Here is a 23,439-nt window from a genome sequence, read left to right on the forward strand (position 1 = left end):
AATTTTTTTTAAAAAATTACAATTATTTAAATCAATACAATAATACTACTACTAATAGTAATTTGTATAATAAATTTAAAAACAAAATATTTAAAACTATATTTAAATTAAACAACTTATTGAATCCAGGGTAGAATCCATCAATCACCCCCTAACCCCTCCCCTTGATTATTAACTGTAGCAGTAATTGTTTTATTCGGCACCTGTAGTCGTTTCATCGGCACCTGTAGTCGTTTCATCGGCACTAAAGTTAACAAACATAAAAACATATATATATATATTGTATAAACACTTGTTGTTGTTGTTGTTGGTGGTGATAGTTGTAGTAGTGATGCTTACCTGGCAGGTGTGGTGATGACCACTTTGATAGCCGTACCAAAGCAGGGCACATACGGTTTGCAATTTTCATTTGTCTGGTCCAATGGTTTCAATTTTTTACAATTTTCAGTATTGACTGTAAATTTGAGTTTATTTCCGCAATCAGTCATCGCTTTTTCCAAATCAGTTTTTTTCTGTACCAAATCTTCGGGACATTTTTTGACCTAATTTTTTAGATATTATCGTTAATATTAATAATAATAATATATAAATATTTGAAATTTACTACTACTACTACTACTACTACTACTACTACTACTACTACTACTACTACTACTACTACTACTACTACTACTACTACTAAACACATTATAATTGTATTTAATTAACAATCAGAGACTAATCTAAACATATCTAAATCACTAACCCTCCACCTCCTCCTAATACTACTACACCCTAACTATACTATATATATATTAAACAGATAAAAACAAAAATTTTATCACTCCCCTACCCCCACCCCACCTCATAAAAAATAAACTAAATACTAGTCCATTACTATTGATAGATAGAACCTGTACAATCCTAGACTTTTAGAAATTACTTGTAAATTGTCCCCCACCCCACCCCATTGAGGTGCTGGGCTGGGGTCACCCTATGAGGTAATGGATTTACCCCCCGACAATTTAAAACCCACATGGGGTGGGGTGAGTGGATGGGACGGGCTGGGGAGGACTTACCAATTTTGAGTGGGCACAGTGGCTTTCCCATATAAAACAACACTGTCGCTTAAGATAATCGTTATCTTTTTTGAATAGCAATCCCAGATTCATTGTTTCCCATCGATGTGCTAAACATATGTTGACATCCCATATATCATCCTTACAGGCCCTGTGTTTTGCCGGCTTTGATGTTGTTGTTGTATGCGTTTTTGAATGTGCTTTTCCTTTTGCTGCCACCGACCAAACCATAGTGACGGCTACCGCAGCCACCACTACCCATAATAGCAGTCCAGTGAATACCGATTGCTGTGACATTGTTTTATTGGTTGGTTTTGGTTTTTGATATACCGGTAATCAACTGTATTGGATGTACTAAACAAACAGACAGACAGATTGGCAACTATTTTCAAATCCGTTTTTGCTGTTTAAATGGATGTATAGCTTATGTAGTTTTTTTTAGTTAATTAATTTTTTATTTTAAATATGACGATTTTAGCAGAATTAATTACTTATAAATAATATAAGTAATATTATAGTGCAAAATAGGAAATCAAATTACAATTATTTATTTTCCTATTTACATATGTTTTTTTTAGTTATTTAATTTTTTTTGATTCAAATAAATTTTTTTACAGTTAAGTACTGTATTATGAGTAGGGTTCGTGCAAATTGCAAATTTAACCAAAAGTTACCTAGTTTTTCCTGCTCCCCGGGAATTCCCATGGAATATATTTCCTAATTTATATATTTATCAATCTACTCTATCATATATTGTATATAATATATAATATATAATATATTTTTATTTTAATACACATTTCCATATTAAATAAAAGAAAAATATATACAGTATAATTTTTAGATATATATTTTTTAAAAAAAATAAGTGGATATAAAATATTTTTTAATAACTATAATAAAAATATAAAAATTGTTGAATAAAAATTAAAATGTCGTTGTTGTTAATGTTTGTCAAGTTAGTATTGCCGATAAAAATATTGAGGAAATTACAAAAAAAAATATTTAAATAAAGTATTTTGTTTATTAGTATTATAATTACATTATTATAATGTTTAATACATTAATATTTAATTGTTATTTTTATTACATATAATAATTTTGCTAGTAATATACAATAATACATTATACTAAAATTATTAATAATAATAAAATTGTTTTTAAAGTTACAATTAATTGTTTTCAATAAATATCAGTATTAAAAAATTAAACTTTTACATACAATAGTTAAAAATCTTTATTTTACATAAATTTATTTATTTATTGGGAAGCAAAATTTTATAATAATTATAATAAATTTTAATAAATAAAAAAATACAATTTTGATGAATGTTTAAAAAAAAAAGTTTGTCGACTAGTATTACTGATAAAATACATTTATTTAGAGGAAATTACAATAATATTTTAAAACTTAAGTTATAAAATTTTTAATATAAATTATTGAAATTTAAAAAATAAATAAATATATATTTCCATATAATTTATTACATACATGTACTTTATTACAATACAATAAAATTTCATTACATTATTTTCATTACAAATTCATTATTTAATTTACTATTTCTATTATTTATTAATTTTTAAAAAAAATTTAATTTTACTTATCATAGATAACAAAATTATTATTATTAATATAACAAGCAGTAAGTAAATGAAAGTGTATATACAGTATATATATATATATATGTGTGTGGGAGGAGGGAGGTATAGGAGGTTTTATATTTATATTACTGTATATTAAAACACGGCACATATGTATGACATTTGTCAATTGTTTGATATATATTGTCGGCCACTTTTGGTCGGACACTTAGACAGTTGGTCTCATTGGTAATGAAACCGACTTCTGTACACTTTTTCAAATTTATGTCCAACTCGTCCTTATCTTCATTATAAATATCTGAACATTGTTTGGACTAAAATATAAAATAAACATTTTTTGTTTGTTTAAATATATTATATCTATATTAATATTGTAATACAATTTTATTTATTTTTTTAGAAAAAAATCTTTAATACTAACCAATAGATTGTGGGCACAGTTAGTCTCCAATAGTGCACAGCACAAGTGTTTGACATAGTCGACAGGATTTTTGGCACCGGCGGTAACATTTTCTAAGTCCCATCGGTGGACAATACAATTGTCAATTGTTAGTATAATGTTTGGACAGTAGTCGTCGACGACGCCGACTGCCGACTGACCAACCAATTGGTGATCATCGGTGGTAGCCATTGATGATACCATCATATATATCGACAACACTAGTATCCTAACCGTTAATACTGTAATCTGCATTATTTTTTTTGTGGATGACCTGGTGATGGTGGTGGGGGCGGTAGCTATGATTGTTGAGTTTATATTAATAAATGTAATCAATTATAGTTTATTTTTTAAACAAATATATTTATTGATTTATTTATTACATTTAGTTTTATTAAATAAATAATATTTATAGATGTGCTATTATATTAATAATAACAATTATTATAATTTGTTAAAATCAATACATGTATATATATACAGGTATATACAGGTATATCACTGTATAGTGCAAATTGCGTAAAAACAAATACCTCTGTTTGGAAATTAATTGGTTTTAATAATTAATTAAAATGAAATAATTAGCCATTTTGTTGAATAACAAATTAATTATATATATATTTATTTAAAAAAATGAAATTATTATTAAAAATTATAATATGCAATATTATTTTATATAATTAATATTTATTTATTTTCAAAAAAAAACAATTATTTATATGTATTTTTATTACTATATTGTATTAGTTGTTATAATTAGAAATTCAAAAATTTTATTTAAAAAAAACATTATATTTTTATATATATAACTATTTATCAATCATTTAAGACACGGTAGATATGATTTACAGTCATGGGTCGGTGCTTTGGGCTTTAGTTTCTTACAGTTGGCCTCATTGGCGGTAAATCCCGATTTGGCCGCTATATCTAACTTTGCATCCAATGCTTGTTTACTCTCTACCTTAACATCTTTGCATTTTTTAGCCTAAAAAATCAAATTAAATATACTGTATATTAATATATATATATATATAAATTAGATATTAAAAATTTATGATGTTTTTTTATACATACCTACTTACTAATATGTACATAAAAAAATTTATATTAGATTATTATATTAAAAAGATATCCTTATATTTATCATATATGTATATATATATGCTTATTTTGTATATTAAGTATTATTGTATTATTTGTATTATAAAAAAAATATATAAATTAATTAAATCAAAAAAATATATATACCAATTTTTTATGAGCACAGTTAGTCTCCAATGCTGAACAAACCATTAATTTGCCGTAAATGCTAGTATCGCCACCATTGGCCACTAATTGGGCAATTTTATCGAGATTGTATGTTTCCCAGCGATTGGCTAGACAACCCTTTAGATCGGTTTCTAGTTTTTCACAATCATCGTTAGCCAGTGCCGTATCTATCAGGACTAACATACATACTGTTGATGCCAACACCATCACCACCGATGATGACAAATAGTTGTTATACATTATGTTTTTTGTTTGTTTGATTGAACAACTATTGTTTAATTTGACTGTTCAATGATTAAGATAACTATCAATAACTAACTAACTGTTTGCTGTAAGTAGTCGACTGATTGCTACCTATTAATATATTATATAATATATTAAATTTTAGTTAAAGTTGGGGCAACTTCCCCAACAAATGAAAGTAATTTCCCATTAAATAAATCCCCTTTTTAATTTTTCCCGTAAAATACTAGGGAATTTATATATAAATATATATATATAATTATTTTTCTTACCATTCATTATCGTTATAAATATAGAAAATATATTTTTAATTAATAAACTGATAATTACATGTATATTAAATAAAAAATTTTAAAAAATGTTAGACATTTTTCTAATTAAAATATATTTTTAAAAATAATTATTTATTTTATAGATATAATATATTATACATATAATAAAATATAAAATAGCATAACTACATACACACAAAAAAACAATACTATTCAATTTGAATTTATAATTGTTATTTAAAAAAAAAAATAAACAAAAAAGTATTTCTAATTAATTATTTTCTAATATTATTAGTCTATTATTTGTATTGAATAACAATTAGGGTATTAGAAAACAATGACAGTATGATTAGTATTATGAAATGGGGAGTCTGGGTCGGGCACCGGTAGCTCTAATGCATTGACTGCATTGATTGCAGACATATATTATCGGTCAGTATTTTCCAGTTTTAATGGCCCGACAGTTGGGCCCACATTAGCCCCCAGTGAACAAAACAAAAATAATTAAATAAAATTTTAATAAAATATATTTATTTTTTTTGAAAAAATTATAATATTCTGAACAAATTTTTTTTTGATAGATTTAATATTTAATTTTATACACACAGTAAATGTTTTTTATTTAAAAATTTTAACAAAACATACATTAATAATAATTTAAACAATATTAATAATATACAGATTAATGAATATATTGATATATATGTTCAATATATACAGTATGACTATTTACTGTAAACTAAGACACGGTAGATATTGTTGTTTTACAATAGTTTTACTACATATACCAACCGGTCCGCTGGGGTTTAGTTTCTTACAGTTGGCCTCATTGGCAATGAATCCCGATTTGGCCGCTATTTCTAACTCGATATCCATTTCTTGTTTACTCTCTATCCGAACATCTTTGCATTTTTTAGCCTTTAATTAAAAAAAATTTAATGTAAATTATTATTATTATTTTACTATAAATTAGACTACTATATAATCTTATTATTATTATCATTATATTCAATATACACTATAGATCTTAAAAATATTTTTTTATCTAGAATAGTGTTTAAACAATTAAACTATAATTTTTCATATAAATTACTGGTGTATATATATTTGCTTATTGTTGTATAGATATTATAATAACTAAATATATATAAACTTTTGTTAATAGTTATTTTTTAAAAAAAATTAATGTAATATAATATTTATTTATTTTTGTTGTTGTATAGTTTAAGTGAATCTTTATTGAAATGTTGTCCACTAAAAAAAAACTATAATAAAATTCAATTCAATTATTATATTACTGTATAATGTAATTTGTATACAACAAAAATTAATTTAAAAAATTTATAATAATAATTAAAATCAAATCAAAACTAAAAAAAACATTTACCAATTTTTTGTTAGCACAGTGAGTCTCCAACGATGAACATACCATTATTTTCGGGTATAAATTACTATCAGACGATCCATTGGCCACTATTGCGGCAATTTTATCGGCACTGTATATATCCCAGCGCTTGACTAGACAACCCTTTAGATCGGTTTCTAGTCTACCACAATCATCAGCTGCCAGTGCCATATCTAACTGGACTAACAGACATATGGTTGATGCCAACAACAACACCACTACCACCGATGAGGACAAATAGTAGTAGTAGTAGTAGTTGTTATACATTTGTTTTGATGGATGGGTAGCTAACTGTTCAATGATACTGATAATGATAATAATAATAAAAAAAGATAAATGATAACTGTTTTTATGGTTAATACTACTGTATTATTACTACTACTGTAATAATATTGGAAACTTACTTATTGGAAAGTGAGAGAAGTTCCCATATAAATTTCCCATTTTAATTTTCACGTAAAATAAAGATTTTCTTTTTTTAAATAAAAATTGTATCATAGGGTTCAATAGGAAATCACAAGGAAATAGATTTCCTAGAGAGAGGGTGGGGGCGGGAATTCCCAGAGAGCAGAGAATATATATATATTGCTTTTGGTGAATAAAATAAGAGATGAAATTTGAACGAACCCTACTTATACAGTCAACACACATACATACATACAATACTGTATATAATTATTTGTGTTTAATTAATAAAATAAAAATTTTATTTTACATGTATATTAAATCAAATTAAAAATGTGTTTTTAGACATTTTTTCTAATTAAAATATTGTATTTACAATAAAAATTTATTTATTTCATAAACCCCATACTCACAACAACAATTAGCAATAATCTCAAAATTAGTAAAAATTATTAATATTAAAAATAAGATAAAATAATATAAATAATTTGGATACTATTTTGTAAGAAAATTAATTAAAAAATTAAAATTTCAAATTAATAAAATGTATGTAATCTCAATTAGTGTTGTCATTTTTTAAATAACTTTTATATTATAATATGATTTTTAAATATTTCAATACATTTATATATATTTTTTAAAAATGTTTTTTTTATAACCTATTAATATTATATATTAATATTAATAATACAAATAATTTATAAAAATAACTATATTATGTTGATATAACTAAAATATAAAATTTTAATATTATATATATATATACAGTATATAATGTCCATTAGAATTAATTATAATTTTACTAATCATAAACTAACTAAAATACTAATAAACATTTTAATTATACAATAAATATTTACATTTTATATATTATAATTACCGGTATATTAAAAATAATATATAAACCAAAATCAATATAAAGTTCAATAATATTTAAATATTAATAATTGAGATAAAAAATAACTATTTTTTGAGAATAATTAGCATAAAAACAAATAGTATTTTATTTTTATTAGTATTTAATAATTTGAATTAATTAAAAATAATTGAAACAAAAGTTTTTTTTAAATATTTATATATTATCTTAATATTCATTATTGAATTACTATTAATTTGTTTTAAAGAAATTAATGTATTTTATATTTTTTTAAAGTTAGTATATATAACAACAAATAATATTCATAATAGTATCAGATTTATATATATATATGTAAAGTATATTTTTATTTTATGCATTTATTTTATTATAATTTCATTTTAGTATATATTTGCTATTTTATATTTAGAAATTCATTTATTTTACATACAATAAAACCAATACAATCTCAATATCTATTTCAATAAATATCCAACCCTTTTATTACATTTAATATTTTATAGCACTTACTTTAACTTTATGTTATACATGTAAGTACACAAATACATACACATAATATCTATTTGTTATACACCGGCAATACCCTATGCAGTGTGGGAACCACTTTCCCTTACATTCAACACTATGTGTTAATTAAAAACATTTTAGATAATAACTTTTGGCCTATTGTCAACTCAAAGTTTTGACTTTAGTTATCAATTATATACACCTTAATTAACACACATACAAAGTTATATTAAAATCCTTGACCGGGAACACCGCTTAAACACAATTAAAACATTTATTACCATTAGTTCATATATAAGCTTGTGTTCCACTTTACCGGCCATTCAGTGACTGAGAGCCAAACATAACACATCACATATGTGCCACACATCTGGAGCCCACTCCACATCACCTCAAACGGATCCCAAGACATCCAACAATAATATTGTGAAACCTTTACCTTAAATAAGATAGTGTGTGCCATACCTGTACAATAATACAGCTCAAGTCAACTCATCACTGGATCAACACTAATAAAATCTAAATTAACTTTTTATTAAACTTGATTATAATTTATACTTTTAATTTGTTTTAATAAATAAATAACTTTTTTATAAAACCTTACAAAACGACTGCAACCCATCATTTATTTTACATATAATTAAATAATTATAATAATATTTGGTTATTTTATTAAATATTAAATATTTTGTGTCTATAGTTGTCTAACTAAATGATAATAATCTTTACAATTACAGCACCGATTGCAATGACAGTCCAAAGTATTAGGATATACAGTACGGGTCGGGAACCGACAGATCTAATACATTGTTCAAATTGCAGACACTGTTCATCGGTCAGTATTTTTGGCTTCAATGGCCGACAGTTGGCCTCATTGGCGGTAAAACCATTGATTTTTGATTGTTCATCAAAAAATTCTTTAGATCTGATAGCTTTCGGACAGTCTTTGATCTAAAAACAACAAAAAAAATTATTATTTAAAAAAAAAATGTTTACTAAAAGTTACATAAATTGATTAAATTATTGATAAAAACTAATATATATATAATTTTTTTTTCAAAAAAAAAACTATTAGAATAGGATAACAGAAAATTAATAATCATATAATAAAAACCAATGCTTTGTGGGCACAGATCCCGAACTCATATGTCCTACAGTTTGTGGCTTTAATTTGATTGATATCACTGTAGGACCACCTGTACCTCAAACAGTTGTTTAAGAGACTGATAGCATCGCGACAGTTGACTCTCATGTTTGCCGATCGTCGTCGGACTAACTGATGGTATCGGTGTTGTTGTTGTTGTTGGAGACGTCTCTCATGGGTTGTTTCCGACGCCGTTTCCGCCGTAAAGATCACTGACCACACCATACAAACACTGGACAACATAAACAACAATAAAACCATCGATGGATGCATTGTTTGTGTAGAAAATCGATAATTAATTGATGACTTTTATTATGATTTTTATGAATATATTCAGAAACTTTTAAAAAATACTTATTTAAAATTTTTATTGTATAACTAATTTTGTTTTTTTAGTTTATATACATTTCAATATAAATACTTTGAAACAATAATAAAGTTTTTTCGATTTATTTGTTTTACTAATTGTGAAAAAATTTTGTTATGATATTTATTATAAACAATATATCTTTAAAAAAATATATAATTATTAATTACTAATTTATTAGTCATCAGCAAATATATCATATATATATATATTGTAATATTTATAACTATAGGAAACAAATATGATATGTTTTGAAGCCATTTGAAATGTTAATGTATACAAAAATTGTTATTGTTTTAAATTTTTTTTAACCATATTGACAATTTTTTTATGAATATATTCTTAAACTTTAAACCATTTTTTTTATTATATGATTTTGTTTAGTCCTATATCAATATATTCACAACAGTATTTAAAATTTAATTAAATAATGTTAATTTTTAATACAGTAAGTTATGGTATATCTACAGTATATATACCAGTGATTAATTTTATATATATAGGAATTTTTTAGTTATTATTATAATTTATAAAAAAAGTACCATGATAGTAAGTAAATCACACATATAGACTAGTACAAATATACTATATACTATCACACTATTATCAATAATTTTTATAAATAATACAATTTTAATACAATAATACAATAATATGTATAATATGTAGATATATATATATAATTAAATTAATTAAAAACAAAAATTAATATATTTAAACAAAAATTGTTTTTTATGTTTATGTTGTGTGTGTGTGTGTGTGTGTGTTTCAAACCATAATAAGCGATGCTATTATTTTCACAACAATAATGATTACTACAAATACAATTTGTGATGGGGGTAGTCGGGCACTGCTATCACAAAATTGTAGCCCATTTTTTATATCCTGTTCCCTGTCGTAGTAGTAGTCGTCCACATAATCAGTTATCTTCATCTCTGCCGCCGACGCCGACACTGTAGATACTGATGACCATATCATACAAACGGTGGGCAACATAATCAACAATAACACCATCGATGGATACATTTTATCGAAAAAAAAAATTTACCGGCAGCAATGATAACAATAATTGTTCAATTAATAATAATAATAATTTATATAAAAATAATTTATATAAAAATAATTTTAAAAAAGTTTTAATTTGATTTTTTTTAATAGACTAACTATTTAATGATAATATTTAGAAATCAAGTAATTTATTAATTATAAACTTATATATACTGTATATATACCGGAATTAAATATGATAGATGTTTTGATAATGAATATATATGTTTTTAAAAATTTATTTTTTAACTCTCTCATATAACTTATATATATATATATATATAGTTACATTTAGTTACAATTTACAATATCAATTATATTGAATTATTATTATTATTATTATTAAATTAAATCTATAAATAGTATAGTATTAAATTTATTAGCTTACATATATAACATAGTTATTTTAAATCAAATTATTTAAATATACAGTATTATGAGAATAATACTTATTATTAAATAAACTATACCAGGATGAATTTTGTTTTTTTTAAAAATAAATATTAATATATCAGTGTACAATTTATTTTTAGTATTTTTTAATATCAAAATTATATAATGTATTTACTTAATTATTAACAATTATTTTTGTAGAATTTCTAAATTATAAGATTACAAAATTTTAATTATTATTTTATTATAATAATAAAATAAATATTATATTCAAATATTATTTATAAACGTTATTTATGAACGTTAATACTATTATTTTATTTGAAACTAATTTATTACATCATACAAACATTTTTATAAAAAATATTTATTTTTACAGTTTATTTGTTTTGTAAATTTTAAATATTGAAAATATTTTTTTGTGGTTATATATACAGGTTTTTATACTAAAAACTAAGTTAATCATACATTGACTTATGTATTATGATATAATTTTTATGTTAATAAAAATTGTGTCCAAAAAAATAGTTTATTAGTGTTGTGCCTGAGTTTGTATGTTTGGACACAACTTAAAGGAATAGGAGAGCACCGGTTGTTATGCGTGGGTCGGTATGAGACCTACAACCGATTATCAACCAATTCCTTATAGATTATCACCTGAAGGGTCGGTATGAGACCTATCGGATGATAAAAGGGTAGATCACTTGCAGTAGTGGTGGCCAAGCATAAAGCTAGAGCTGATCCCAATCTGGATTTTTGTCCTATCTCTTGATATCACGCGATACGGAACGGTAGGTTAGAGTTGATGGACAACCGCGTTGTATGTATGTCTTGAATGATGTGAACAACCGGTTGGACTCTTGAAGTGATAGTTTCAATGATGATAATAGCGATGGTAATGAATCGTATGATTAACACAGGTATAAGATAATTATAACAATTTATTGATTAGTTTAAGACAATTGAGGATACAATGGATTGTATGGTTAAAATGGTGCTATCAGTGGAGCACATGTATGATGTGAGTACAGTATTGTATGGGAGTCAGTATGACTGCTATGTATGACGGCTGGCACTGTACTAAAGTATGTGTATACTGTAGTACAGTATTTATAGTGTTTGAGAGAGGACGGGTAGGTATAGGGAATGGTTAGCTATCATTGGATAGTTTGAATGTGGGAACCGTTGAACAGTTAGTTTGGTGCCAGAGGTCTGAGGTCAGCAACCGGTAAGTATAAGGAAAAAAATACTTTATAACTAAATTAGCTTAAGGTAATGTAGTGGACACTACACTCCCCGGCGGTTTAAGACTGGTCAAAGAGTTAAACGGTTGAGTGAGACGATGTGGACCAGGAGTGAGACGTTTAGCCGGTTGTGATGGATGTCCGCGTTGAGAGTCCGGTAATTGGAGTCGTGTGTTACGGAATCGTAGAGTGGGAGAGTTGGATGGGATGCGATGGATATTACCGGAAATATGTTTGTTGTATGTATCGATGCGTGAGAGTCGGGACTGTTGAGGGCGAATAACCGGATGTACAGCGCGTAGTGGTGTAACGGTAATAGTAGGTGTGATGTCCCTTAAGTAATGCCGATGTTTGTATGGATGCGATGGTTTTGCGGCATTAGAAGTCGTATTGATTGGACGGTAGTCTTTACACAAGCGAGGTTTTCCGTCTGTATTCATCGTCGAAGTGATCGGTAAAGCGTTACGGCTGTCCCGAGAAACATGGATTTGGTGATCCTTCACTTGACGTGCAGCTTTGGCTGCAAATGGATGCGATTGACGGGTGCGCTGTGCGGTGGACTGTTTGTCTATCTTTACGATGCGGTGCTTTTGTTTGTATATATGGCCATTGGATTTGTTAGGCAACCGGTTTGGAGAAGGTATACGACTGATGAGATTGCAGTAACCGGTTGATGTCCCTGAAGTGGATGAGTTTCTCTGTTGTTGCCATTTGAATGATACGGTTTGTGTCTGTGTGTCAATGATGACACCGTATTGGCCAAGAGATTGGAGAGATAGCAGTAATGTGTAATGAAATCCGTTGATGACCTGTGCTTTGATGGTGCGGGTCATCCGATTGATGGTTAAGTCAAATGTGACTTCTCCGAGAGTACGAGCTGATCCACGCGCCAGTGATACGTCGGTAGAGCGGCGGCGGTCGATATGGAGTCGGAGGTGTTTGACGACATCTAATGGTATGATGTCTACAGTTGATCCGGGATCGGCGAATGCTGATAACTCGAACCGATTGATGCGGCCCGGGATCAATATCATATCCAGTGGTGTGGCTTCGGTAGCCATGACTTTACTACGTATTATATGTGATGATGCGGCTGTTATACGAGTAGGTGGTCCGTCTGTGGATCCTGTGTTTGGATTGATGGTTGCTGGAGGACAAGATTTATTTGGGCAATCTTTATGGTAATGCCATGAAGTGATGCCAAGATCTCTGCAGATGCGGCAGGAATAGGGTGGCCTTTGTTTGTCTTTGTTGTCACGGTTAGGGAACCGGTTGTTGTTACGTTTGTCATCTGTGTAATGGGATGATCCGTGTGGTCGGTTGTTGCGATTACCGGTTCGTTGTTTGTCGGTCTCTATGTCCTGAGCCATCTCGAGCCACTGACTGGGATTCTTGAAGCGTCGGCCATAGAAGTATTCACGGTATTCAGGGAGTAGGCCTTCCGTGAGTAGGTTTGCTCTTTGAGTGTCGGTATAGTTTTGGAGACGTCTTAGGATCTCCATTTTATCATCGAAGTATGCGCGGATTGACTCCGATCGTTGTTGGCGCCGGCGGTTGGCGGCCACTTCTGGAGGAATGTCCAGTCGGGTATATCTGTTGGTAAGCAGTTGCTTAGCTTTGATCCAGTTGATGGATGTGTCGATGAGTAGGTCTGAGCCGTAATAGTTGGCTGCGTCTGATTCGAGGAACTCAACGATTTTGATGAGTTTGTTATCATCTGTGAGATGAGCGAAGACTCTGTCGAAGATTAAGAGGAATGCTTCGACACGTAGAGATGAGTCTTTAGTACCATTAAACTTTGGTATCTTCACTGAGAGCATCGGTGCTGAGCCAGTGGTAGAGGATCCGTTGGTGACTGAGTTACCGGTTGTACCGATTGGTACACAATTAGATGAGATACCGGTTGTGTTGTCTGCGATGGCATTAACCAGATTTAGTGTATCGTTGTCTTCACCATTGATGGACATGTCTGATGTGTTGTTGGTTACTGTGTTGTCTGAATCGCTATTAGTTGAGATATCTCGTCGAAGATATGGAGTTCCGTGTCTAGTGAACCCTGTATTGATAGTCGTCATCCAATACGCGAAGATATGGATCTTTTAATGATCTGTGCCGACTGCGCCAATTGTTGTGCCTGAGTTTGTATGTTTGGACACAACTTAAAGGAATAGGAGAGCACCGGTTGTTATGCGTGGGTCGGTATGAGACCTACAACCGATTATCAACCAATTCCTTATAGATTATCACCTGAAGGGTCGGTATGAGACCTATCGGATGATAAAAGGGTAGATCACTTGCAGTAGTGGTGGCCAAGCATAAAGCTAGAGCTGATCCCAATCTGGATTTTTGTCCTATCTCTTGATATCACGCGATACGGAACGGTAGGTTAGAGTTGATGGACAACCGCGTTGTATGTATGTCTTGAATGATGTGAACAACCGGTTGGACTCTTGAAGTGATAGTTTCAATGATGATAATAGCGATGGTAATGAATCGTATGATTAACACAGGTATAAGATAATTATAACAATTTATTGATTAGTTTAAGACAATTGAGGATACAATGGATTGTATGGTTAAAATGGTGCTATCAGTGGAGCACATGTATGATGTGAGTACAGTATTGTATGGGAGTCAGTATGACTGCTATGTATGACGGCTGGCACTGTACTAAAGTATGTGTATACTGTAGTACAGTATTTATAGTGTTTGAGAGAGGACGGGTAGGTATAGGGAATGGTTAGCTATCATTGGATAGTTTGAATGTGGGAACCGTTGAACAGTTAGTTTGGTGCCAGAGGTCTGAGGTCAGCAACCGGTAAGTATAAGGAAAAAAATACTTTATAACTAAATTAGCTTAAGGTAATGTAGTGGACACTACAATTAGTTTAAAATCTAAAGTTATTTTAATAGCAGTTTAATTATCGGTTCGGGTATTACACACATACACATATATATATATATATATATATATAGACAGATAGATACCACTAGATATGTGTTCCCAAAAACAAACCGATGACCATAGTATTCATTCGGCACATATCGTCGACATTCATGACGTGCCCATCGCTTGTATCCTAAGACCCATTCCTCCGGTTCTCGACGATAGCAAAGTCGACAGTCTTATGGAAACATTAGCGGTAAGTGTTATATATGTATATATACCGTATAAATATATATGTATGTACTGTATGTGTGTGTGTGTGTGTGTGTAAGAAAACAGTTACCTATGGCACTGGTATCAATTTTTTTTAAAAATTAATTTCCTGTCAGAGATCTACCGAAACTGTACCGCCAATAGACGTCTTGTGGATTGTTGGCCGCGAAGGCGGTAACTATTACTACTCGTTTGGCGGTTGTCATCGATTCGAGGCCCACAAGAGACTCGGTATGGCATACATACGGTGCAAACTGATCCGATCGACCATTTCGGACCTCAGGTGCTATTTGGGCGCATCGACACCTGATCTCAAGTGATATTTATAAAAAAAAATTGTTATTTTTTAATTAAAACAATTTTCATTTAATAAGTATTTAAATAATTTTAAAATATAAATAAATAATATTAACATATAAGTTGTAAAACTACATTATTTTTTTGTATTATTATGTTAGAAAAATTTATTTTAATTTTATTTTTAGTTTTTAAACATACCAGTGATAATGAATTAATAAAATTATAATATAAATTGTAACCAATAGTTTTAAAAACTAATTGTATTAATATTTTTTAATAATCATTTTTTGTATTACAATCGTTAATATAATAATAAATTAATTCAATAATATAATATTATTGCACGTAATATATAAATTTATATATAGTTTTAATTTTATAGTAATTATATTAATAGTATTGTTTAATTGGATAATTAAACGGTTAAATTGAATTAAATTATTTTGTCAAAAAATGTTATCAATTATATGTTTCCTAATTGTTATATCTGTTTATGGATCGGATGAATCAATCGTTGGCCGGTTGACTACAATACCCAAACCATCGATGATCTCGGAAAACGTGTCGACATTGATGTCGACCGAGTCGTCGTCGTCATCATCACTACCGATGACCACAAATGGACAGTCAAATAGATATACTAATTGGACAGCGATTATCATAAGTATAATAACAACTCATTTCAGATAATAATCATTAATAATAATAAATTGTTTGTTTTGTTAATCACTAATCAGTAATCATTTTAATCGGTCTAATAATTGCTGTATTATTAGTTATATTATATCTATTGTATGAATGGTATCAAAACCGATATAATAGACTTCATGTAATCCGATATCTAAAATATTCAAATGTTTGCCAAAAATTAGACAAAAATATCATCGATGCCTACAATATGTTAAAAGATAAGGTATATATATAAGTAGCAAAAAAAATGTTTCATAAATTTTATTTATTTATATATAAATATATTTTAGTCAAACATTAAACAATTTGAAGAAAATGTAGGAATTATTATTAAAAAGGATAACAAATTACATCAAAAATTTAATGTAAAAATACATCAAAAGAGACAAACATTTAGCAAATGGATTAATGCTAAACAAAATGATGACAATATTGCTGAACAAAATCTTCATTATATTTTCGGTATAATTATTATTATTAGTATTTATTTAGTTTTCAATATTATTATTATTATTATTGTATTTTCAAAGCTGTTTTCGATCTCAAAGTTGGTCAAGAATTTTATGGTATTTTAACAATATATTGGAAAAGTTATAAACGATTAGTGATTAATAATAATAATAATAATAAAAATGATGTCATCCATAGTGAAACAGATTCAGACTTTTAGTTTTTAAAATATATATATAAATAAATGTATTATAAATACCGTGTAATATAATAATCAATTATTATTATAAATATTAGTATTTTTTATCATATTTTTGTAATGAAAATACAGTATTTTTTGTTGTTGTTGTTGTAAAAAACTGATATTAATATTATAATACTGTAAAAGCCATTAATTGAAAAATAAATTTTTAAAAAATCTAAATAAAATTTTGACTAAAATATTTTAATTATTATACCTAAAAATTAAATATTATGATTAAAGTTATTGCAATCTCTAACACATCGCAACATACATTGATTTTATTCAATAACTGATAACTATATGTAATAATAATAATAATAATAATAATCACAATTCATTAAACTTTATATAATTTTATTTTTTTAATTAACTATTTTTTCGGTCCAATCATATTCTCCGGTCGTACCCATTGGTCAAACTGATCGGCAGTTAGATAACCCAATTGAATGGCCGACTCTTTCAATGTTAGTCCCTCTTTGTGTGCTTTTTTGGCAATTTTCGCGGCCTTATCGTAGCCTATATGCGGATTGAGTGCCGTAACCAACATCAGCGACTCTTCCATCAGTTGTTTAATACGGCGTTCGTTGGCCACAATATCTGCGACACAATTGTCGGTAAACGATACGGAAGCGTCGGCCAGCAATCGTATTGATCGTAAAACATTGGCCACAATTAGCGGTTTGAATACATTGAGTTCGAAGTGTCCCTGAGTGGCACCGATAGTTACGGCCACATGATTGCCCTGGACTTGGGCGCAGACCATTGTCATAGCTTCGCATTGGGTTGGATTGACTTTACCCGGCATTATCGATGATCCCGGTTCCAGTTCGGGTAGTATTAGTTCGCCAATACCCGATCGCGGACCGCTGGCCAACAAACGTATATCGTTGGCAATCTTGTTCAGACTACAGGCCAGTACGTTCAGTGCACCGGACAGTTCAACGAGAGCGTCGTGAGCGGCCAGTGCCTCGAACTTGTTGGGCGCGGCCCGAAAGTTTAGCTTGGTTATCGAGGCCACCTCTTTGGCCACAGCACTGTCCCAGCCGACTGCCGTATTAAGTCCCGTACCAACAGCTGTGCCACCGATAGCCAAATAGTAGACCCGGGGCTCCATTGCCGACCGTATCCGATCGATACCGAACTGGATTTGTGTGGCGTAACCGGAAAACTCTTGACCCAATGTCAGTGGTGTGGCGTCCTGTAGATGTGTTCGGCCATTCTTGATAATGGCCGCAAACTGTTTCTCTTTGGCGCGCAAAGCGGCCAACAGTTTCTCCAATGCCGGCAACAGCGATGCGTTGGTCTCGACTGCGGCCGCAATATGCATAGCCGTCGGATACGTATCGTTACTTGACTGCGATTTGTTTACGTGATCGTTAGGATGAACCGATTTGTCACCCCGTTTGCCGCCTAAACACAACACAACACAAAAAACAGATCAGTAATGTTGAGGACAGGTATGATATGTATGTACGATAAGTATAGACAGTTAAAACAATGGACACACAATACTGACCTAATATCTCGGCCGCCCGATTGGCAATAACTTCGTTACAATTCATATTTGTTTGGGTACCCGAACCGGTCTGCCAGATGACCAGCGGAAACTCACGGCAAACTTCTAGTCGATCGCCAATAACTTCATCGCATGCCTGTTCAATAGCTGCGGCCAAACGTTCGTCCAGTGCACCCGACTGACGATTGACACGGGCGCAGGCCTTCTTCAGTACAGCCATTGCCGTTACAATCGGTTTGGGCATCTGTTCACCGGTGAAATCCGAGTCGGCACCAATGCGAAAGTTATTGCGCGATCGTTGAGTCTGCGGGCCATACAAACGGTCGGCCGGTACCCGAACTTCGCCCATAGTGTCCGTTTCGATACGATAGTCGACGGCTGCTGCCGCCGGTTTGGTGGTCGACATAGCTCTAGTGGTTGTCGCCGTTGTTGTTGTCGATGTTGTCTTCAACAGTTGGTTCAGTGCACGTACTGTATGTCTTCGGCAGTGTTGGTGATGCGGTTGTAGGGCTGCTGCTGCTGATGACTGTGCGATACAGTAGTAAAGTGATCGATACATGATGTCTGTCTCCTGGGGTTAGTTTAGGTGTATTTTGTGAGGGGGTAGTTGTTTTGCAAAAAGTAGGCCTTTCCTCTTTTACTATATCTCTCAGTAATATATCTCTAACCTTCACAAACTCCCTGTCCTTTAATTGGGATGATTATTAGCAGCCAATCAAACGGTTGATTAATTAATACTAATATTTATGGGAATAAAATAAATTAAAACTTTAATATATTTTTTTCTAATATGTCTATCACTTACACACTGTTTGAATGAATTTCAATGTCAACACAACAACAACAACTAAAAACTGTATATAAAAAAAATTATATTAAAATGAAAACACAATTTACTGTATTATCTATTGATAAGTATATATACAACTGTAGTATTAATACAGTAGTAGTAGTAGTAATAGTGACATATTTTTTTTAGAAAAAAGGGACCGTATATTCATTAAAAATATCTAAATTATTTTTAGTATTAGTTGCTAATAATAAGTTAAGCAAATAATTAATATTATTATTATTATTAATAATAATTTAAATTTTATTAATTAATTAATTAATATTAGTATAATTATTTTGTTAGGGAAAAAATTGTATTATTAATAAATTTGTAATAATTAGTAATTTATTTAATTTATTTAGTTTTTTGTTGTTTTGTTGTCGTTATCTTTAATACTGTATTTTATTTTTGAAGACAATTAACATTTATTTTTTTTTTAATTATGTTTAGTTGTATAGTTAGTGATAATTAATACAGTAATAATTTTTTTTTGTAATTTATTTTTGTTTTCTTAATTAGATTACTAACTAATTAACTTAAATTAGTTAATTAATAATTATCTATTCAATTGTTTTTGATTTTATATTAATAGCAATTTATAATTGGATTTATTGTTTGTTTGCTATAAAAATTAAATTATAATTTACAAATTAATTCCCAATTACTTGATTTAATATATATATATACAACTAAATTAACAATTTTTTTATAAAAAAATATAGTATTTATTTATAATATACTAATTGACTTAATAAAGTCATTCAATAATATTTTAAATAATCATTTATACTGTATATAAATGCTGTATATTATTAGATAATTATTTTTTAATTAATTAAATTTATTCAATGTTACAAAAACAATAACAAAATATTAAGTGAATTTTTAAAATTTAGTTTTTTTAAATTGTATTGAAATTATATTAAGTAATATCCATAAATTAAAACATATAAAACCAATTGATTATATTTATAGTTATTACTAAATAAATTTTTCGTACTCAATGTTTATCAAATTCAAATACACAAAAATAATTTTTAGTTAATAATTTATGCAAACAGTTTACTATAATTTATATTTTTGTTTTTATATATCATATGTAAGCCAAATATTGATTTTACACTAATTTAAATTTTAAATTAAAAAATAATACTTTCATATGAAATAAAAATTTGCTTAAATATGTTATAAATATTTAATTTCAAAATAATATGTTTGTTTATATGGGTGTATATAAATTATATTTATTATTTATGTATAGTTTAAATACAGTCAAATATTTATATATATAAAAAGTATTATATTGTATAAAAATTTTAAGCATCATTAAAAATTTAATAAACAAAACATTAATAGTTAAACAAAATTTTAAATTTACAATAATTTAGTTTATTTATATTTGTTCAAGATAAATTTGATTTATATTAAACGTTGAATTATTTTTGCAACAAAAAAATTTTGAAAAAATAAATTTCAATTTATTTGTTTTTTTAGTTAAAAAGTTGATTTGTTAATAATTATATAATTTATATATATATATTGATTAAATTTCAATATTATAATAATAAAAAATATTATTAATTTAACATTAGATTATTTATTTGAATAAATTATTATATAAAAAAAATGTTAAGAAATAAAACTGTTACAAAAATATTTTGCATACATTGATGTAAAAGTATAAACTATTTTTTAAAAACAAACACATTTTGCCAGATATTGATTGCCATTAAAACATTGGAGACATTATATAAGATTTACTTATAAAGGATTTATGTCTACTTAAAAGCCAGTGATATATAAATATCACGAAATATTTATATATATATATATATATATTTCAAAACAAATAAATATAATTTAATGGCAAAATAGAGGATAAAAATGCAATATACTGTATGTTTTTGTTTTTATTTTGTGAAAGTTATATTTTAGTATTATAATGTATATAAATTTCTATATCAATATATACATATATATACTGTATTTTTACTATTTCTAAACAAATACAACGATGGCATGCATTAAATTTGTATTTAAATGACTGATTACTATTAGGAGATACACTGTACACATTAGTATATATATACACAATATATATATATACTGTTCGGATGCAAAATTGTTTTCGTTTTCAACACTCTCTAAAGTAACTTAATTTTTGTATGACTCCTTGCAATGTTTACAAAATAATTTGTTGACTATCAAAAACCTTAATATCTAGTCTTTAAGTGTGTTATTGAAATTTTGTGATATATCTTCAAATGGATCCGTTATACGGCTTAAAATCTCATGACATCCGTGTCCGATATGCCATGGAATATGAATATCGTCGTGGAACAAATCCAACAATGGCGGCCAGTAATATCAATGATGCCTATCCGGAAGCAGTTAGTGTGAGGACTTGTCAACAGTGGTGGAAAAGATGGAAAGAAGAAGGCGTAGTAGTTGAGGACAAAGAAAGGTCAGGAAGACCATCGAAGATTGACAATGAAATGCTGACAGATTTGATCGAGATGAATCCGAAATTTTCAGGTGAAGAGATAGGAGAGATACTAGAGGTTGATTCATCAACCGTCACAAGACATTTGGCAGCCATTGGCAAAAGATATGTGTCTTCAGTTTGGGTACCTCATGATCTCACTCCTCAACAAAAGGCCAATCGAGTGAAAACATGCCAAGAGTTGCTTTCACGTCAAAATACGGAAGGATTTATAAAGTGGATGGTGACCGGCGATGAAAAGTTAATATACTATAACAATGCTAGTAAAAAGGGTGAATGGAGAAGTACAGATCAACGACCAATTGGGACGCCAAGACCAGATTTTCGTCAGCAAAAAGTAATGTTATCTGTTTGGTGGGATAAAACAGGAATTATCCATTGGGAATTACTAGAGATTGGAGCCACCATTTCAGCAGATCTCTACTGTCAACAATTGACAAGACTTCGTGACAAATTAATAGAAAAGCGATACTCAATGGTAAACAAATGGGGTGTCAATTTCCAACAGGATAATGCCCCATCTCACACGGCAAAGACGACCAAAAACTTATTGAAACAATTTGGATGGAAAATTGTTGATCACCCTCCATACTCACCTGATATTGCCCCTTCTGATTATTATTTGTTTCGGTCAATGCGACACTTTCTTGATGGTAAAAAATTCAAAAATCGGGAAGAGGTCGAAATGGCAGTCAGCGACTATTTCGCCAAACAGCCAGAAGAGTGGTTTGCCAAAGGAATCCAAGATTTGCCGAACAGATGGAGAGAAGTCATAGATTTGAATGGCGATTATATACTTAGATAGACTATTATAATTATATATTAAAATAATGTTTAAAAATATGCAATTCAAACGAAAACAATTTTGCATCCGAACAGTATATATATATATATATATATATATTAAAATAAAATAGTTATTAGAGACAAACACTTATGTATTAAATATATTATTATACAAAATGGGATTTTTTTACGGAAGATAGCTTTGAATGACAATCATTATTGTGTAGTAGTAATAGTCATTGTAGTAGTAGTAGTAATAATACTCATAGTCTTTATTGTTGTTGTTATTGTTGTTGTTATTGTTGTTGTGTTCATGTGTTTTGAATGCATGAATAAAATTACAGAATATTCTGAGATTTTTTTTCTTGATGTATATTCATATATATTATATCACATTATAATACAAAACAATATATCTTACAATACAATACAATGTCATTACGTATGGCGACTACTAAAAACATATATTATACTAATATATATATATATATATATATATATATATATATATATATATATATATATATATATATATATATATATATATATAAACTGTATAATATATATATAACCGGAAAAACAGTATAATATATTGTGCTTTTAGGCCAATTACTAGATATAAATATAATACATTTATTTTTTTTATTTTTTTTAAATAATATTTTATTTAAAATAAATTTTCT

General features: G+C 28.5%; 7 protein-coding genes across 7 annotated transcripts; 2 read left to right on the forward strand and 5 right to left on the reverse strand.

The window, feature by feature from the left end:
• Positions 1-24: 24 nt before the first annotated feature.
• LOC128957056 (uncharacterized) lies at positions 25-1,522 on the reverse strand. The gene is made up of 3 exons (XM_054302773.1): positions 1,059-1,522; positions 340-542; positions 25-244 (listed from the first exon to the last, which is right to left on the reverse strand). Exons 1-3 carry the CDS (start codon positions 1,353-1,355, stop codon positions 193-195), a joined length of 552 nt encoding a protein of 183 aa, XP_054158748.1. The 5' UTR covers positions 1,356-1,522; the 3' UTR covers positions 25-192.
• A 1,234-nt stretch (positions 1,523-2,756) lies between these two features.
• LOC128957067 (uncharacterized) lies at positions 2,757-3,436 on the reverse strand. The gene is made up of 2 exons (XM_054302784.1): positions 3,085-3,436; positions 2,757-2,977 (listed from the first exon to the last, which is right to left on the reverse strand). Exons 1-2 carry the CDS (start codon positions 3,355-3,357, stop codon positions 2,789-2,791), a joined length of 462 nt encoding a protein of 153 aa, XP_054158759.1. The 5' UTR covers positions 3,358-3,436; the 3' UTR covers positions 2,757-2,788.
• Positions 3,437-3,889: 453 nt separating this feature from the next.
• On the reverse strand, positions 3,890-4,732 carry LOC128957061 (uncharacterized). Its single transcript, XM_054302777.1, has 2 exons — positions 4,351-4,732; positions 3,890-4,087 (listed from the first exon to the last, which is right to left on the reverse strand). The coding sequence occupies exons 1-2, from the start codon at positions 4,609-4,611 to the stop codon at positions 3,923-3,925; spliced, it is 426 nt and encodes a 141-aa protein (XP_054158752.1). The 5' UTR covers positions 4,612-4,732; the 3' UTR covers positions 3,890-3,922.
• Positions 4,733-5,581: 849 nt separating this feature from the next.
• LOC128957066 (uncharacterized) lies at positions 5,582-6,637 on the reverse strand. The gene is made up of 2 exons (XM_054302783.1): positions 6,274-6,637; positions 5,582-5,804 (listed from the first exon to the last, which is right to left on the reverse strand). The coding sequence occupies exons 1-2, from the start codon at positions 6,556-6,558 to the stop codon at positions 5,616-5,618; spliced, it is 474 nt and encodes a 157-aa protein (XP_054158758.1). The 5' UTR covers positions 6,559-6,637; the 3' UTR covers positions 5,582-5,615.
• Positions 6,638-15,271: 8,634 nt separating this feature from the next.
• On the forward strand, positions 15,272-15,755 carry LOC128957019 (sulfiredoxin-1-like). The gene is made up of 2 exons (XM_054302734.1): positions 15,272-15,418; positions 15,552-15,755. Exons 1-2 carry the CDS (start codon positions 15,272-15,274, stop codon positions 15,753-15,755), a joined length of 351 nt encoding a protein of 116 aa, XP_054158709.1.
• A 1,672-nt stretch (positions 15,756-17,427) lies between these two features.
• On the reverse strand, positions 17,428-19,511 carry LOC128957075 (fumarate hydratase, mitochondrial-like). The gene is made up of 3 exons (XM_054302791.1): positions 19,441-19,511; positions 18,636-19,372; positions 17,428-18,529 (listed from the first exon to the last, which is right to left on the reverse strand). The coding sequence occupies exons 2-3, from the start codon at positions 19,192-19,194 to the stop codon at positions 17,490-17,492; spliced, it is 1,599 nt and encodes a 532-aa protein (XP_054158766.1). The 5' UTR covers positions 19,195-19,372; positions 19,441-19,511; the 3' UTR covers positions 17,428-17,489.
• A 2,220-nt stretch (positions 19,512-21,731) lies between these two features.
• LOC128957020 (histone-lysine N-methyltransferase SETMAR-like) lies at positions 21,732-22,775 on the forward strand. The gene has a single exon (XM_054302735.1). The coding sequence runs from the start codon at positions 21,732-21,734 to the stop codon at positions 22,773-22,775; it is 1,044 nt and encodes a 347-aa protein (XP_054158710.1).
• The last annotated feature ends 664 nt before the right edge of the window (positions 22,776-23,439 follow it).

The sequence above is a fragment of the Oppia nitens genome, unplaced genomic scaffold, assembly GCF_028296485.1.
Source record: "Oppia nitens isolate AA-2021 unplaced genomic scaffold, nextdenovo-longstitch-racon4-pilon3 scaffold35_pilon_pilon_pilon, whole genome shotgun sequence".
NCBI lineage: Eukaryota > Metazoa > Arthropoda > Arachnida > Sarcoptiformes > Oppiidae > Oppia > Oppia nitens.